At 39.3% G+C, this 19,368-nt stretch overlaps 1 protein-coding gene across 1 annotated transcript in view; it reads right to left on the bottom strand.

Annotated features, from left to right (window-relative positions):
- Positions 1 to 11,946: 11,946 nt before the first annotated feature.
- The window catches only part of Cpvl (carboxypeptidase vitellogenic like), a 116,872-nt gene continuing 109,450 nt past the window's right edge, over positions 11,947 to 19,368 (bottom strand). The window contains exon 12 of the mRNA XM_069997229.1: positions 11,947 to 12,054. Coding sequence (XP_069853330.1) covers positions 11,947 to 12,054 — 108 coding nt within the window. The remainder of the gene's footprint in view (positions 12,055 to 19,368) is intronic.

Below are 19,368 nucleotides of genomic sequence, written 5' to 3'. Positions count from 1 at the left end.
AGAACTCAAAAGAGAGCCAAACTCAGTTCCCTGTGAGAATATACTTTCAGTTTGTTCAACAATACATTTGAATGAACTTTTACAAAATGTCAGGTAACTTAGTAGGAGCTGTGGATACTGAACTGAACGTAAGCCCTCAAGTCTCAGGCCTGGGAGTGCCTTTCCTTAAGGGCTTCCGGATTTAATTAAAATAAAATATTAACAAATTGTTCTTCACTAAAGGGCTATAGCTGCCAATGTGCTAAAAAAAAAAAAAAGAAAAGACAAAAGATGCTGCACAAAGAATTTCTGCAATATTCTTTTTTTTCCCTCTTCATGTTTAAGCGCTCTGAATTTTTTTTCACTATTGTGCAGAATGTAATGAACAACATTTTTATATTCATTTATCCTAAGGAAATTGTTGTTCTCTGGAAACCATCTTGCCAAAAAGGAGAAAAAAGAAATCTTTTCTGGGGAGATTCAGACACAGTGCTGTAAATGGTTCTGGCAGGATGAGTGGGAAGAGAAAGGATATTAGCAATTGGAAAATGGCTTTGTTGCCAGAGGCTCAGTGTGATGACATTAGAAGCCACATGATGGAATTAGACTTGAGGTTGTGTGCAGGTCTGGTTAGGCTCAAAACATCCAATAACCCATCAAGAATTGACTGTGAGATGCTCAGAGAGGCAGCTGAATGTGCCTTTTATTGGTTAAGGAATGGAAATGTTATTTTAAAATCTAGAGGTTGCTGTAATTCTAAGACACTACAGCCCTACATCTCTACCTACCCCCATTTCCGTCTTGGTTCCAGCACTGTTGTCACATAACATCTTTTCATTGGGAAAAAAGCCTCAAGTATCCTCATAGCTCCAGGGGAACAGGAGGAAGAGGAAGAAAAGGAGGAGGAAGTAGGGGAGGGCGCCCACTCGCCTGACTACCTGGGCACCTGGGATCCATTTTGCATCTGGCTCTAATCATCTCAGCCACACTGAGGCTTGTGTGTTGTTGGTGGTGGGGATTTTCCTCTTTGAGTTCCCCACTAATTCTGCCCTGCTTTCTGCAGTTTGGTTTCCTTCCAGTAATGCAAGTCATGAATAAAATGCATCTGTTGCTCACAGGCAAAAACTGCTTCAACAGAGTCAAAATAGCTTTAGACCAAAAGAAAAAACTGGTTCACCTGTAAAATTTGTATTTTCTCCAGAATCACTTAAAAGGGTATTTCCTTTTTGGCCTTTTTACGCTCCCTGAACGAAGGAGAACCGTCAGAAAAGCCCCTCAGCTTTTCTAGAAAGCCATCCCCAAACAGATGGAAGGATAGGAGGCTATCCTTTGATTTCTATGAAGTCTGTTATGAATTTTTTCCCCCAAAACTAAGGTACATGATTATTTTCATGGTTGATAAGTTCTGACCCTGGACACTAAAATAAACATATTCTATGATTTTGAGTTTATGATTGTATATCCCATAAGTAGTTTAACTTGGTTTGGACTATATTTCGTTTTGTTAAAAAATAATCTGGCTCCTTTAAGAAGCCACAAATTGTAGACATTGAATCCAGCTGAGTCATTCACCCAGAGAATTAGGAACAGCTGGGGGCAGATACTAAAGGTAAAAGCAAAGGCCTTGGGGGAAACAGCCTCACTAGGAAATGTTCCAGTGCCTCAATTGCAAGCAGAGGGGAGATTTTTACAGACACCATTTTCCTAATCATGACAAACTCCTCTGTGTTGTGAATGGGAGATTTTCTCTAAGCTAAAGACCAGATTTTGGTGTACTGTCACAAGGGGCCTAATGATATTATCTGAGGTTCCAGGGTTCTCTTCCTTTCTTCTCCATATAAAGAATTACAAGACAGGAAAAGTGGGAGCAGAGGCAAAGTTTATTTGAAAGTAAGAGTTAGACACCAAGGAAATGGAGGCAAGCCTCTTAGGTACTGGTGGGGTCATGTAACTCCTTAACCAAGCCTCCTGGCTAGGAGGAAGACCTTATGCCACATGAGGTCTTGTTCACTTGCTTCCCAGATGAGGAGGGGCAGGGGTGGGGGGGAACGGTGAGTACAGGCTTCCCTGGTACAAGGAACAGGAAGCCACCTAGTCTGCTTATAGTGCTTGTTCCTGTTCTCTAGCCCTTTGGTGGGTTTCTGCTGGCTGCTTTGGCATTTGGTTGGGTCAACATCCTCCTCCACCCAAGGGAAGGAGCACCTGTCTCCCACACAGGTCTGTTCCTGTGTCATCAGGGGCTTTGCATGGGTAAGAGCCATCGGATCAGCTTTGCAGGCGCTTCAGAAAGAGGAAGGACCATTGTCTCTACCAGGCCTCCTCTGACTCCTCTTTTCCAGTGTCATCTTTACCCGGTTTCTAACTCTTCCTATCTGTCTAATATTTCCCCTTCTGTATGCCCCCCATGAAAGGGGTGACATGAGCCAGCATACTGCCTTTCAGTCTTAGTCTATAGACTTTGGTGGCCCGTGGAAGACCATTCTGATAAAGTTCCATGGCTACTGATTATCCTTCGTGGCCTTGAGAAAGTTCATTGTCTCAAGACAAGTCCAAGTTCCTGAAGCCAGTTAGAGAGAAACAGAATAAGGATAATACTCAAAGCTGTACTATGATGATGTAAAGAAAACAAGACACACCTTTGTTTTCAATGTGGAAAAACATTAGAATCTACAAATACTGAAAAAGTAATATTGGAAGTAATTATATCCATGTTGTGTTCATTTTTGTGTTTTATATATGAGTATGTTCATGTGCTATGTATTATTAGTGAGGCATACATAGCCATATGTGAAGTTTTTCCTTTCAATAAATATTTCCTGAGCAGGTATTATATGTTTGGGGCTCCATGGTATCTTGTACTCTTGGATAGACCTTAGAGGCTAGGAAGTATTTCCTTTGATATAGTGTGGTTGTAGACATGAACAAGAGAAAATAGAATTAGTGGTTAAGTGAAGGTAAATGATGTCACCTGATTCATATATTTAAGCAGCAGGAAAAAATAAACAACTAAAGACAGAGACTGGAACCAGTTTTTGTCAAGCCTTTAAAGCCAGAGGGTTTTGACATTGTTGACATCACGTGTTAGCACTTGGCAGCCACTGAGTTGGAGAACAAGTAGCTCCAAGTTGTACATTACAAAATGAAATTGTGTGTGTGTGTGTGTGTGTGTGTGTGTGTGTAAGACATAAATACAAAGCCAGGTGCTGGTGGCGCACACCTCAGGAGGCTGAGATCTGAGGATCCCAGTTAGTTCAAAGCCAGCCCTGGCAGGAAAATTTGTGAGACTCTTATCTCCAATAGGCCACGAGAAAACCAGAAGTGGAGCTGTAGCTCAAAATGGTAGAGCATTAGCCTTGAGCAAAAGAACTCAGAGACAGCACCAGGCCTGGAGTTCAAGCCCCACAACCATCACCACCAACAAAGACATAAATGCGAAAAGAGAACTTTTTGAGGGGGGATCAGTCAGGGGAGGAGAATGATAACATTGAATACGATAAAATGTTTACCATGTACATCTTTGGAACTATCACAGTGAAACCCATTTGTACTAGTAATATGTGTTAATAATAAAAGCCCTGGTGAAAAGAAAAGGCTGGAGGAGAGGAAAACTGCTAACAATGATAATGTTCTAGGCATGAGACTGAATATAGTTTTAATCTTTCTGTGTCCCAGTTGTTTGGTGTGTTTCAACAAGAATGATTAAATTTGAAAAAGGAATGTTATGGATAAGAAAAAACGTGAAACAGTAGCAGTGTCTAAGATTAAGTCCAAGAAAGACTACAAGCAGGAGGACTTCCTGGAAGCTGTTCCTTTTCAGTCAGCATTAGCTCCCTGTGTTCATGAGCTGAAGACTCAAAAAAAGATCCTTGCCTGCTTTGCTTACAAAGCATCTTGGTCTCATGTTTACTATGTCCATGCCATATGACCCTGTCACCCAGAGTCACCTCTGGATTCTGATCTCATTTTCCTTGGGAGTTACCTGCTATTGGGAATGTAGGGATTTGCATGAAGCAATAAACAGAAGAGGATGACACAGACCTAGGTTCTTAGCCTGACCAACATTATCTTTATGGAAAGATTTCTTCATGGGAGCTGTTGACGCTAGTACTTTTAAGCCAACTAGTTTTGGGGTCCATTCCTAAACATAATTTCATAATAATACAGGATCATTCAATTTTTCCTTGCAATGGTCTACACTGAATATGGACTCAATACTTTGTACTGCTTAGGGGGAGAGAAATGAGAGAGAGAGAGAGGCGGGGGAGAGAGAAAGATTCAGTAGCAAGTTGGAAATAGCAGAAAAATTGGAACTAAGCTTTACAATCACTTGTTCTCTGGGCTAGTTCCTCCTTATTCTCTCTCTGATCATCCAACACAGAGGCCAATGGTGAAGATTCATATACTTATTTTTTTTAATTTTTTATTTTGTTTTTTGGTCCGGTCGTGGGGCCTGAACTCTGGGCCTGGGCGCTGTCCCTCAGCTCTTCAGCTCAAGGCCAAGTGCTCTACCACTGAGCCACCTTCCCAGCCCAGATTTGTATACTTATGAAGCCTGAAGAGAATCCTATCTCTTATTCCATAAGAAATGAGAACTCTAAAGGATCTTCATACTTGTTCCAACCTAGCAAATATGAAGGCTTTCAGTGTCAAAGGAGCTCATTTAAGGGACCAGATACATCTTAGAAATTCCATTTCTTCTGTGCTACTCAGCACTAGCGAGGAAAACATGTCCTGCTGAAATTTCACTCTGAATGGACTATCATATTCAAGTAAACAAAATCCTTCTCTGCTATTACCACCCTTCTGACCAAACCAGCTCCAGTTTTCCAGTGCAGCACTACTCCAAGCTCTTATATATTTGATGTTTGTTTTTAGCCTAAAGCCTCTGCCATTTCCCTACCATGAGTAACAGTATGCTTTCCAGGCACTTTGAGTTTTCCTTGGTAAACAGACAGGAGATAGGGTTACCACTTCTTATTCACTGGCCCTACCATTCTCTCCCCCTCCTATTTAGAGAGTGCAAGGTGGAATTTATATCTGTGTCTTTAGCATCAAGAATAGGCCTTGGCACTGAGAAGTTTAAATATGGTACAAGATGCTGTAAGATGGTTAATATGACTAGACCAGGAATTTGGGGAACTTTTCTTCACAAGTTCTACTAATATAGGAACTTGGATTTTCTTGTTTTCTGTATACAATGTCCTCTTCTTCCTCAGCAGTCACAGCATTTCCCTTTCCCCCTTTGATTCATGTATGAAAATTTAAAGTGCCACCAGAAATTACAGGATGTGTGTGTGTGTGTGTGTGTGTGTGTGTGTGTGTGTGTGTGTGTGTGTGTGTGTTTTATGCCAGTACTGGCGCTTGAACTCAAGGCCCAGGCACTATCCCTTAGCTTTTACACGCAAGGATAGCAATCTACCACTTGAACCACAATTCCACTTCCAACTTTCGGGTAGTTAATTGGAGATAAGAGTCTCACTGATTTTCCTGCCCAAGCCTGGCTTTGAGCCTTAGTATTCAGATTTCAGTCTCCTGAATAGCTAGGATTATAGGTAGAAGCCAATGGCACCTATTTTACATGTGAGCTTTAAAAAAATATACCATAAGATTTATGTTTATTTTTATTATTTTTCCATATTTTTTATTGTCAAGGTGATGTACGGAAGGCTTATAGTGATGTAAGGTAATAAGCACATTTCTTGTCAAACTTGTTACCCCCTCCCTCATTTTCCTCCTACATGTGAGTTTTGATTATAAATATTCTTTTGGAAATTGTCAGTGAGTGCCAGTGAGTATTAGCTGAATGTCAAGACACAGACACTGGCTTTCATATTTCTGCTGAGCTTTGACATCTGTATCTGGTGGTATTTATTTATTTTTACTTTTCTGATTTTTGACTGCCTGATAGAGTCTCTTTCTTCTAGCAACACCAGTGTTTTGGTGGCAATCATTGTCTTTCTTTGTGAGGAAGGTAGAGAGATGAATTAATCATCAGAGGTCACCACTGAGTAGGAAGTAAGATGGATATGGAGAAGTTTTTATTTTATAATTTTTTGCAATGAAAAGTCTTTATTTTTGCAATTTTAAAAGTAAAAAATTAAGAGAAAGATTTTGCTTAAAAGATCTGGCTAGATGAAATAAAATCTCCTGTAAAATCTTGTTAGGTATCAACCACAGCCCTGGCCTTCTCCTTAAATGCACAAAGCCTCGGGGAATGCACCCAATCCAGTGTCACATTCCAAAGGTTGCCAAAAATCCCTTTAGAACGGTTGAACAGATGTCTTTCCTTAGGTTCCAACAGATAGAAATCACAAGAAATCCGCTTTTAATTACTAGGCTTGCTGTGTTAGGGGCAAGAAAATGAATAATTTCTAGGTATGGTTTGTGAATGTTTCTTTTTTTCAATATTCAGAATTTTAATAGCAGTAACTATTAGAACATACAAATAAAAGTAAACACATCTGTGCAAGTAGCTGGGAGTGATGCCAGGACACAAACTCCTTCTGTGACAATGACATCAGCCAGTCATCTTTTTTTTTTTTTTTTTTTTTTTGCCAGCTTTAAGGACCAGAACAAAATGGCTTCTTTAGTATTTTTCTTGGAACTATACCAGAGTTCATACTCAGGGCCTTGCATTGGCTAGACAAGTACTCTACTACTTGGGTCATATACCAGGCTTTTCTGTTTTAGTTATTTTTAAAATAATTTCTCACATTTATGCTCTGGCCAGTCTGGACTCTGATCCTCCTATTCATGTTTCCTGCATAGATAGAATGCTAGGTGTGTGCTGCTGTGTCTAGTTCTTTAATGATTGAGATAAGCTTGAGAACTTTTGCCTACGCTGGATAAACTACCACCTTCTAGATCTCAGTTTCCCAAGTAGCTATGAGCAACCATACCTGGCTACAAATGGCTTCTGAGCTTAGAATGAGGGCTTAAATGGCAAAAGACTAACATAGTGATAACCCCCGGGTCATGAGAAAGTAAGTTGTTACACACAAGAAGAAAAGAAGGGAGCACTGCATTTTCTGTAAGTCAGCCTTTAAGCCAGCACTTGTTACAAGATCTCAGGCCTTGGTTTCTGATCATATACATCTATTTTTGTTGGCACAAGAAAAGTTTATTTAGGGATTTTAGATAAACAAACCATTAATTGATAGCAATATTTCAGAGAATTCTAATTCAAATGTGAATTTCTCTTCTCTTTCTTCTTCCCTCTTTCCTTCCCTGTCATTTCTGTTTCTTTTCACGCCTGTGCCAGGGCTTGAACTTAGGGCCTCACTTAAAAAAAAAAAATTTGCATTTTTTTATTGTGAAAATACTGTACAGAGGGGTTACAATTACATGGGTAAGATAATGAGTACATTTCTTATCAAGCATTGTAGCCTCCTCCTTTGTTTCTCCTTCCCATCCTTTCCCATCCTTTCCCATCCTCCCCCCGCCCCCTCACCCAATCCTCCTCTCCCAGGGCTTCACTTTTTTGATCAGCTTTCTTGTTCATATTGGCAGTTCTTCCACTTGTGCCACTGCTCTATCCCAGCATTTTTTTGATTCATTGGAGATGGAATCTCTTGGACCTTTCTTCCAGGACATACCTCCAACCTCAAAACTCCAGATCTCAGTCTCCTGAGTATCTAGGATTATAGATATAAACCACTGGTGTTTGGCAGATGCTACCTTTTAACTTAGTAAAATCAATACAAAGCTTAAGTGTTCTTTGACATTTCTTCTCAAGCAATAGTATCTAAATATTTTTGCTGTCAGCTTTATCATTAAAATATTTTTGAGTCTAAGAGCGTACATAGTTTACTGATAGCGTACTTGTTTAGTAAGCATGAGGCCCTGAGTTCCATGTAATACTGAAATAAAGTGTTGAAGGTATATCCAAATTGCATATCAATATTTCTTTATACATAAAATGTCAGTATGCACTACTGCTTAAATAACACATACATTATAAAGTTTTAAAGTAGAAACTTTAAAAGGATAGAGATAAAAGTTAAAATATCTAATCTTTATAATTGCATTTGATTTATTACAGTACAAAGTAATTTTGCATTATAAAACATTACTGTTAATGTTCATTAGATCAGTAGGTTGGATAGCCTTTGTTATTTTGGAAAAAAATCCTGGTTTAGCCTTTTATAATGTAGCAATTAATGTCTGGTTACATATCCAGTTTATTGTAATGCATGGCTTCAAAGTCCATCAGAACTGAGTAATACAGCACTCAGAGCTGGTTAGACCCACATGGGAGAAATGCCTCTCAGATGATCTGTACTCATTCCCAACATGCCTTGCTTCATCCCATTTATTATTTTTTGCGAATATTTTTGCTGAAACTTTTTTGGATTTCAAGGACATTTTTGTTCTTGTAATGTGTTTATGGTAAGATGGTAACATTTCCAAACATCTGTTCTCAAAATGCTCTTGTCATAGATTCAACTTTGTTGTTCTTTTCAAATGAAATTAACTTTTTCCGGAATTGTGAAAGCATCACTTTTACTCTGAAATGAGAGATTTTGCATATACTTTTCCAGAAACACCTGCTAGGTGAGACAGCAACAATAGCCACTTTGCCATAACAAGATGATAGCAAGTCTACAGAACTGGTCTTTGTTGAAGAAAAAGGCATAACGCAGGCTTCACAGCTTCCTTAAACACATTGCAGGAGGTGATAGGGGAGGGGAAGGGGGGCAACAGGCCTACTTGCATGCCTATACCTCATCACAGCACAAAGTGATACAAAGATGTGCTCTTGGCAGCCTTTGTCTTTATGAAATCAATCCTATACCAACCAAAATTGCAAGTCTTGGCAAAAACTGGGCTCAGAACCATAAAAATCCCCCTCTACACAACTCCACCTGTTTGTGGCTGCTGCTTGTCCCATGAGACATTAGACCATCTTACATCTGGATTTAGGGAGGTCACAGCGATCAGCTAGCATTAAGTATTAACAAGGCTTGATTGTTATCTCATTTTTTTATTGTAAAGGTGAGGTACAGAGGCGTTACAGTTATATAAGTAAGGAAATGTGTGCAATTCTTGTGGTGAGTGCAGTGCTCCCTCATTTTCTCCTGCTGTCCCTCCCCCTGACTCTTCTCTCCCCCAAGTTATAAAGTTCATTTCCAACATAGTGTCTTCTGTGTATCGCTATTGCATTGGTTCAACCTTCGTGCTTTGTCTCACCACTTCTGTGATCTCATTTTGAAATAAAGCAAGTATAGACAGAATTCTAGAGTTTTCTGCCTAGACATTAACGGCTTATATCAATCTCACAGAAGATATGTACCACACTTGGATAGTCTCTGTTAAAGGACTGGCTCCAGAAAACTTATTTTTCTTTGGTTTCTGGAATTCTATTCCCTCTCTTCTTTTAAAGCCAAGTATCTGAGAGTCAGTTTCTATGGGTTTGGACCTCAGATGAACTAGTTACGAGTCACTATGTGGAAGGCCATAAAAGCTGTATCCCCACCTCCACTCACACCACTTATTATCTGGGGGCAGAGATTTAATAAAAATGAAAACACAATTTCCACTTAGTGAGCATTATTTGTGCCAGTCCCTCTGTTCAAATGCTCTGTCAATAGCTAATTCTCTAACATTGAACTGGTAAATTCTAAACCTTGGTTCTTAAGGAAAATATAGAACTAGTTTTCATCAAGCCTTTGGTCAAAACATTCTTGTCAATCAGTCAATTGTTGACTCAGTCACATTGAACATAAGAGCCGACAATATAAATCATGCCTAGATAAAACTTAACATTCATTCATATTTTCTCTAAAAGAAACATCACAACCTTCTTGTATTTAGGGTTACTAAATAGCACTTAAGAACTGTGCTTGGGACCGTCTTAGACAGAAAAATAAGTAGCAGAAAGTACTAGGAAAAGCAGAGGATATGGCACTAAGCAAACCTGGATTGGCCACTTGCATACATTATAAGAGCTGAAAGAAGGCATAGAGTGACCTTTGACTATAGGTGGGAATATATACGTTGAACAACTCAAATTTTTTGTCACTCTGTCCATGAACTCAAAAAGAGCTAATATTAACTTTTGATTTAAAAATAAATTTTTAGCAAATAAGCTGCTTTCAAATACACAATCCACGAATAGTTGGGATTGAATGTCTCATCTACCCTTGTAGAAATGGCATGTGAATGTAAAGGTGTCTCTGAAATCTTCTCTGGTGACCCTTCTTTGAGACTTGGCAAGTTATTGTTGAGAAGTAAATTATCCAAAACTTCCAAAGTTCATGGTGGCTCAGGTAAGACTAAATCCCAGGTCTCAAATCAAGGTCAGTAACCTTTCTGCTACATGTTTATGGATCAAAATTAAGCTAAATTAACCTGCAGAAAGGGATAGATGAAAAAAATATTTGCATACTCCTTGGCTCATTTACTCTCTGCAATAATTAATCTGCTTTTGACCAGAATGTTTGATTTGATGGCTTCTCATACATGAGCACCATGAATAATATAGCCTTAAAAAAGGAAAATAACAAACCTGAGTGTAATCAGGCATAAAATGAGGACTTAAAGGAACAAACTCAATATTTGCAGCAAGAACAGGAGTTGACTCTTACAAAATTAATTCTCCAGTGAACCAGTTCACAGACTGGTAATTGAGGAATGATGTTGGAATTTCAGAGATATGTGCACATGATGCAGAACTGGAGAGTCTGCAGGGACGTGGGAGTTCATTTGGAAAATAAATACTGCATGTAGACTTGTAAATGTCTATTTCTTGGTCCTAGTTTATCTCAGATTGTAACTCCAACAATTGGGTTGCACTTTATTTGTGACAGGAAGCAGAGAATTTTAAAGTCAAATTAAAATGACTCATCTAAAGTGTCCTTCAGTCTGATAAATGATTACACTTGAAATAAACCAAAAAACTCAGGAGGAAGAAAAGGAGGAAGAGGAAAGAAAGAAAGAAGGAAGGAAGAAAAGAGAGAAAGAAAGAGAAAGAAAGAAAGAAAAAAGAAAGAAAGAAAGGAAGGAAGGAAGGAAGGAAGGAAGGAAGAAAAAGAGCTGATTAAGTTTGTTCTCTGCATGAGATTCCGTTTCCTTATCATAAATTGACACATCAGGCTTTTATATAGGATTCCTATTTCTGAAACTCCACAGCTCCATTTTATACTCACATTACATTTTTAAACAAAGTTCTTCTCCATGGCTGTTATAACTTCACTCATTGTTAGGTGTGATAACAGCTGTTCCCTTTTATCTTTTCTTTTTCTTTTTTAACATTTTAATTTTGCCTTTTCTCTTTTCTTCTTTCTTTTAGTGAAAGTGCTAGGGCTTGAACACAGGGCTTGGGCACTATCCTTTAGCTTTATCACTCAAAGCTGGTGCTCTACCACTTGAGGCACACCTCTGCTTCCAGCTTTTTATTATTTGCTAGTTAACTGGAAATAAGAGTCTCAGGGACTTTCCTCACTGAGCTGGCTTTGAACAGTGATCCTCACAACTCAGCCTCCTAAGTAAATAGCTGGCAACAGCTATTTTTTAAATGCAGTAATATTTATTGAACACCTTCAAATGTATCATATTTACCAAAGGGAGGTTGTTTACAACTTTTTTTAACTTGCTGAACTTTTTGCTTACTTAGGAAACTTAAAAAATTCAGCACCCAGGCCGGAGTTCAAGATCAGCACACACATGTACACATGCATACACACACACAATTAATAGTTAAGACTCTCAAATCTCGCTTATCCATTATCTGAATCAGTGCCACAGAACTCATTCTTCCAAAGTCATGAAATTCTTTCTTTTGTAATAAGCCATCTTTCCCAAAAGCTCATTTGTTTCAAGGATAGTTAATTTTTATTGATGACAAACATTTTGCAGTTATGAAAAGATATTTTCCTCATTTATATGATGTTTTCAGTTTTAAAAAAATGTGTTCTTTTCAACGATTAAAACTCTGAACACTTTTTAAAGGAAAACAGATTTAGTGTATCAATTATAAGGTTCCCATCCTCTTTCATAGATGAATCGATTGATCATGTCGAACGATCTGAGAGGCTGGTCATAGGGCAAAATATGTCCTCCACCTCGAACAATCACCTTGGGGAACAAAAACAAAACAGAAACTTCTTGTTAGACTAAAATGTATTTAAAACTTATATGAAGTACAGATCAGAGATAAAAATGAGAAAGAGGAGAGAGAGGAGGCGGAGGTGGGGGGGGGAGAGTCAAACACAGAACAGATCCTATGGATCCAAGCCTTTGGATCTCATTTCTGATAGTTTTAATAACAGGTATCTTAAAGGTAAATTTTTTTAAAAGAAACTTTTATATCTATCTGATTTCACACAAAGTTGTATGCTGTCATTTTTTTAGCACAAAATTTATCTTTTTTCTTTTAGGGAAGGTGAATTGGTTTTTCATGTCCCCTCATTTGGCAGTGCTGTGCTCTGAGTTTAACTTGGTTAGGTCCTGAATTTGGGGAGTTCTACCCCATGCCAGGTTCTTCTGTAACTAAACAGAGGGCTCCTGTAATTCCTACAATTACTACCACTGCATTCCAACTGAGTGATACCTTCTGTCTCAGAATTTTTTCAGTAATAAAGAGATATTTTGGTTCTCTTAGACAGAGAAAGAAAGAAAGAAAGAAAGAAAGAAAGAAAGAAAGAAAGAAAGAAAGAAAGAAAGAAAGAAAGAACGAAAGAAAGAAAGAAAGAACGAAAGAAGAAAAGAAAGAAAGAGACGGAAGAAAGAAAAAAGAGGGAAGGAGAGGAAAGGGGGAAAAATCTTTAGATTTGAAATAAAAGATCATTTTTTGAGCAGCATTGATACAGCATTGTATTTTCCAATATCATATTATATAAAATTTCAAATACATAGCAACCTTGCAATTTCAATTTCCTCTTTACCATTCCCTTTGCTTTCTCACAGGTGCATACCTTTATTCAGCCAACTGTCATCCATCAATTCACTTTATCTTTTGATATGTTGCAAAGTAAAAGGAAGAACATCAGTACAATTCCCCCAAATATTTTGACATCACATTATTAACCAGAGTTCAATGTGTGGGTATAGTTTCTTCCTTAAAGTTAAAATGTATTAAATGTACAGTTTTTAAAAAGCAATTTTCACAAATATCTACAGTTGTGTCACCCATGCCTTGAGGTATCTCTAGTGTAGGTTGAGCTCAGATCCCATGAGGGCCCATCTCTGACTAAGGCTCTGAGTAAGGAAGATAGATCTCTGTACTCCTTAGGCACCTAGTGACTGCAAATGCTCCCAGTGCTGGGCAATGAGAAGCCTTCAGGACTCAGGGCCTGCACAAAGGCAAGGATGGACACTGAATTGGCCACTGTTTCATATATGGAGAACAAACAGGAGTTACTAGTGCTCTAAGTGAGGTACACATGCAATAAAGCTGCCACTTTGTGTGACAGCTTTGTTTTGTGTGTGTGTGTGTGTGTGTGTGTGTGTGTGTGTGTGTGTGTGTGTGTGTGTGTGTGTGTGTGTGTGTGTGTGTGTGTGTGTGTGTGTGTGTGTGTGCCAGTACCAGGGTTTCCACTCAGGGCTTGAGCATGGTTCTTTAGTTTTTTACTCAAGGCTGGAACTCCACTACTTGAGCCAGAGTTCTACTTCTGACTTTTTGCTGATTGATTTGAGACCAGGGTCTCATGGAATTTTTTGCTTAAGCTGGCTTAAAACCTCAGTCTTCAGATCTCAGTCTAACATTACAGGCATGAGTCATCAGTGCTGAGTATCTCAGTAACTTCTACCAGGTAGGCACAATCAGTGATCAATGATCCTCTTCACAATGCTCTTTAGAAGAATCTGAGTTCTTTTACCTGCCTCAGTCTGAAGGAACTAAGCCATAAACAAATAATAGATTTAGTGCCTGTAAAAAACATCCCCTTCCTAACAACTGCCATGTTTTGGAAGCTAATGGACTCAAAATTATAAGATAAATTTTACATTGCCATCTAAAGCTCTCTAAATTTGTGCAGTTCACAAATCCCACAGTGCAGGATCATTTACATGAGTGCCCAGGTGTTTTGGAGATAGGAGATTGTTTGTCCAAATCATATACTTATAAGTGAGCTAACTGGCTGGAACCATGACCGTGGACACAACTACCAATGAGCACTTTCTAAAATGCTCATTTTATTTATTTTATTTCTGTACTATTGGATTTGAACTTTGGGTCTTGGGGTTGGTAGGCAGGTGCTTGAGCCATGTCCCTCAGACCTTTTTGTTTCAGTTATTTATTGAATAGTCTCGTGCTTATGCCCAAGCCTATGGATGCTTCCTGTCATCGCTGAGATGACAAGTTTACCGTTACACACCAACTTTTACTGATCGAGATGGTGCCTCACAATTTTTTTGCCTGTGCTTAGTCACAAACTACAATCCTAGTCTTTCTTCTCCTCTTGAGTAGTTAGGAAGAATTACAGGCATGAGCCATTGTACCTGATCTATCAGTATTTTAATCAAGTCATAGTACTTGTACAATAATTCTGTATTTAAACTGAGCTTTACAGTCACCTTTCCCCACTTTTTAACAGCCTTTTGGGGATAGCTCACGGGGGGCAGGGAGGGTAAGACTACATTTGTAGGCCTAGAACTAGACTGACCCCTTTCACATATAAATATGAACTTTTGTTTTATGCCCCATTGTGCCTTGTTGGGAATCACTATGGCGCCCATCTATCATCTATGTCCAAGTGAAACAGGTAGGGACTTTGGTGAAGTGATAAAGGCAGATGTACTCTGGACCCTTAACCTGCTACCCACTGAGCATATGCTTTCTTCAGTCCCCATCCTTGTGCTCTCTTAACTTCTTCATCATAAAACCACAAATGCAAACGTTTACAGTTTAGGAGTCCATTGTAACTATTAGGGCTACACAAATGACATGAAAAACAAGGGGAATTTCTACCAAAGGGGAGGATAACAAAAAAACCCTAAATATATCTTCTAGATTTTCTTCTTTCTCCTTCTTCTTCTCTTTCTCCTTCTTATTCATTCTTTTTTTTTGGTGGTACTAGGGTTTGAACTCAGGGCCTTGTACTTGGTAGGTTATCAGTATGCCACTGAAAAACACCTCTACACTTTCACTTGCTTAACTTAAAAATGACTTAACCACATTTCACTAAGTTAAAAATGGCTAGTTTTTGAGGCTGCACAGCTGAGCAATGAATGCATCCTAAGTTTCCCATTAGTTGCTGAGAGATAACAGACACTTCTATTTTGTGGGTTATGATAACAGTTGCCTAGGTTACTTTGCATAAACAACTCTGCTTTTGCTACAAACACTGACTCTTCACTGGAGCCTACAAATGCTGGGTGATTAAAATGGGATAAAAGGTTTGACATCTCTGTCTTTATATCCTGTCTATCCCTGTTGCTGCTTCAAAGCTCTGAGTCAGACTCAACTCAGCTCTGTATACACACATGTTGATCATTTGAGAATGTTTTGTTCAAGACTATAATACAGGGTCAACTTGGCCAATTGCCCATTGGATCTGGCATGTGTTTCTTTTACCTTGATCTTGAGTTTTCTCAGCAGCTACAGCTCTTCCACGCTCAGCCTTATCATAAAAACCAGATCAAACCATGGAGCCAGGACATTTATGCCAGATAATTATGCCAGAAACAAGAAGACTGAGTAATTTCTCAATCAATCAACTGCTGTAAATCCTTTAATAAGACTTGTGGTCAGCAGTGAGAGGGACACAGAACTTCCTGGGTCAATAACTTCACCACAGTTAGCTCAACTACAAGGCCAAAACCCGTGTGCAGGAGAAGAAAAACAATGTTTTACAGTGGTGCCCATGACTAATGGACAATTAGCAAACTTTTGCCCACCACAGAACAGCCAATAAAAGCCTGCTACAAAAAAAGCCTGCTACTCTCTGTTGAGCAGAGCCTGGTCACATCTGGTCAGGGTTGGCTTCCTGCAGCTTGAGTTGGCTGGCTTGAGTTGAAAACCCAGTGAAGAAGCCTAGCCTGCCTTGCTCATGATGTGTGGCTTTCATCTCATTTCTACTATTTCCATGTCATAACATCCCCTCACCCAGCGCAAGCATCTGGAAACACATCCCATGTTGGTCACAGACTGAAAGTAAACAAGTATGACAGGGGAAACTCTTCATTGTAACTCTAGAGGAAACTTCTCTCCCTCACATTGCAAGCTAGAATTCCCTCCCTGAAGAGCCTCATCCATCCAAATCTCTGGCATCAGCAGGGATCTGATGAGGGATTTCTGTACAATCTTAGTTAGACTGAGGTCACTTTCAAAAGTCATCTGCATGACAAAATCCAGCTGCTTCAACTTAGATGAGTGCCAGCAAAGATCTAGAGAAAGGCTGAGCTGAATATGCTGAGTTAAGGGTCATTCAGCCTTCAGAGCTAAAGCTGCAGTCTGGGAGCAGGACAGGATCTAATAGCTAGGACTCAGGAGCAAAAGGTGTGTGTGCAAGCTGTGTGTCCTCGAGCAATTAGCCTCTCTGGGCTTTCATTTTCCTGACTTTGCTGTGAGAAAAGAACTCCTTTGGGGTGTGATTGTGAGCTGTGTAAAGATTTAATAGAATGATGTATGTGTACAATCTAAAAATATTCATCTCATTAGAACTATTATTCCAACAGTGATCAAGTTGACATCAACTTAATTGCTTTAGAGCGAGCCACATTCTTACCTTTGTCATTAGTGATCCTGTTATTACTATGCTTAGCTTTTTTGTTTAAGGCTGGCACTCTACCACTTGAGTTCAAGTGGTTAATTGTAGATAAGAATTTCCTGGACTTTACTACCTAGGCTGGGTTTTAACTTTGAGCTTCACATGTTCAGCCTCCTGAGTAGTTAGGATTATAGGTGTGAGACACAGCTCCTGGCTCCCACAGACTTCCTGGGTACTGCTGTTTAGAACCATTCTATTTCATAGCAAAAGCAGGAAATTATACCAAGGGAAAATGTGTTTGACACCTACTTATGACATCACCTTAGTTTATTGTTCCTGGGCATCCACTCTACTGACATTTGAACACACACCTCTGTGTCCTTGACAATCAAGCAGTATAGACAGAGAAGGTCAGGTTGGTGGTATCCTGCTTTCTTAATGACCTCCCTGATGACCTTGCCTACTTTCTGAGCGGCTATATATAAGGATCAATAATCAGAGGACATGGCGTTGTTAAGATGGGAAACAAAGCCTATTTTACATGTCACCATCTTTCCCACAGAATGTTTTCAAGCTGATTGACATACAGCATTTTGCCAACATTGAACCTCAAAAATAAATATATGATTTCTGAGGGATAATCTACTCAGTTGTTTACAGCCGAGCCTTACTATTCACAAGTGAAGGTCACAAAGTACTCATCAGTGTTAGAGTCATGCAACAAAATGTGGTAGGGTCATGTTTACATGTTCATAGGTGACAAGGTTAATCTCAAGTCTTCTCAGATGGAACCAGCCTCATCACCAGAAACCGTATATTCTGGGTGCCTCTAAATTCATGTTCCAGATGTTCCAGATGTTCAGGGTGTCCTGAATGGTCCACGAACTTAAAAAGGGTATGTAAACACATAAAGTACCATTGCTTTTAGAATATCTACCATTCCCCTTGGATCTAGAGACATGGCCATGGCAGACAAGGCTTCCCATGGGTGCCTTGTCAGATGCCAGAAAGCAGGAAGAAATCCACAATGAGGTTGCTGATGCAGATGTGTCTGGAGGTTAGGAAGGGTGAAGAGAGAGCATGTCTTAAAGGACCCATGTATGGACAGAGAACGGGTGCACAGGCTCATGGAAGGAGGGATGCACTACAGACAGCACATCATACCCTTACAGAGTAGGAGTGCATGTGCATTAGTAAGTAGCTCCATTCATGGGGTAGTGCAGATAAAATATAAAAAAAAAAAAAACCCTGTAGATGCCACTGGGTCCACAAATCACCCGAGATAGGCCAGAATAAGAAGCTAGGGGCCTGTATTTTTAGTGTAAAAATACACTTAACATAAAAGCATAGTTTTATTTTAAAGGGGCAACACAGTACATTTGCCTGATGTGTAGTTGTAGCTTCTGGCTTGTTCATTGGCACAACACGATCATACATACCTGTCAGTAATCACTATCTACTCTCCTTTATTCCCATCACTCTTGGCAACCACTAATTTTCTTTTTGTTTCAGTGAACCTGCTTATTCTAGAGAGATCCTAGGGCTTTAAGTGAGAGTAATGACACTCAGATTTGCATTGAAGAAAAATTACTTAATACCCAATTATGATTTCTAATAAAATGATTCCAAGCAAGTAGGCAAATAGGAGACTATCATTCAGGTGAGGAAGAATGTAGAGTCACAGAAAGATAGGGTGGCAAGGCAGAGGAGAATGTTTGGGTGGGATCAATAAAATCAGTGATCAATCAGATACAAATGCTTCTTCCTCCACCCTCCCTATTTCAAGCTTCAGACATGAGCAGAACTGCATCATGCTGAACATCATCATGCTGATGAGGAGGGAAGGAAGAGCGACACCCATAGGATACACAGCCTAGGAGTCAGAACAGGCTGATTTCAGCTGCTGAATGGTACATGGGCACAAAGGATCCATGCTCGCTATGCTTTCTGATGTTCATTTGTTCTTTTACTTTTCCAATTCCATTTTGCATTTATGAAATCTTGTCCTCTAGCTTTCAGACATGAGCTATATATAGAAATAAAATAAATATAAATTCAAATAAAGATAAATGAAGAAAAGCTGAATGGAAATTAGAATAAACAACAAGCCAAACCTTGTTAGCTGATACTTCCTAACAAAGAATAAGGCAAGTCACTACAAACAACACCAATACACACACACACACACACACACACACACGACCCTCACACTGAACACTCCACACAGACAAACAAACAAGCAAAGAAAAAACAGAACAGAAATTAAGGAAGAATTTCTCCAGCAACACACAGGGAAATCTATCTCTGTAATTTCTGCACACTTGGAATCTCGCATATTAAATAGACATCTGATTCATATCCTTCTACCTATGTCTCCTGCAGAGCTGGGATTTCAGCCAAGTACCAGCAGGCTCAGTTTGTTTTTAAGGTAGAGTCTCACAGCTTTTTGCCAGGCCTAGCCTTGAACTTGAATCCTCCTGTCTTTACCTTTGTGTAGCTGGGATTACAGGCCTGAACCACCACATCAAGTCTGAAAAGAGGTTTCTAGGTACCCTAGGAGACTCAGATATAGCCATTGTGAAGGTACATGTTTTGGGAATAGTCAAGACAGACCTTTTATGCTGCCAAACTGCAATCCCAGGAAAAGGCTTCCTGTGTGAACTATCTTAGTTAATCATCTACAGCAATATTGTTGCATTATATTGCCATTTCGATTTCAACCCTATGCTACAGAAGCTGC

This window comes from Dipodomys merriami, unplaced genomic scaffold, assembly GCF_024711535.1.
Source record: "Dipodomys merriami isolate MVZ:Mamm:240054 unplaced genomic scaffold, mDipMer1.0.p SCAF_5, whole genome shotgun sequence".
Lineage (NCBI taxonomy): Eukaryota > Metazoa > Chordata > Mammalia > Rodentia > Heteromyidae > Dipodomys > Dipodomys merriami.
Note: the sequence above shows the minus strand (reverse complement) of the source record. Positions and strands in the feature narration are given on the sequence as shown.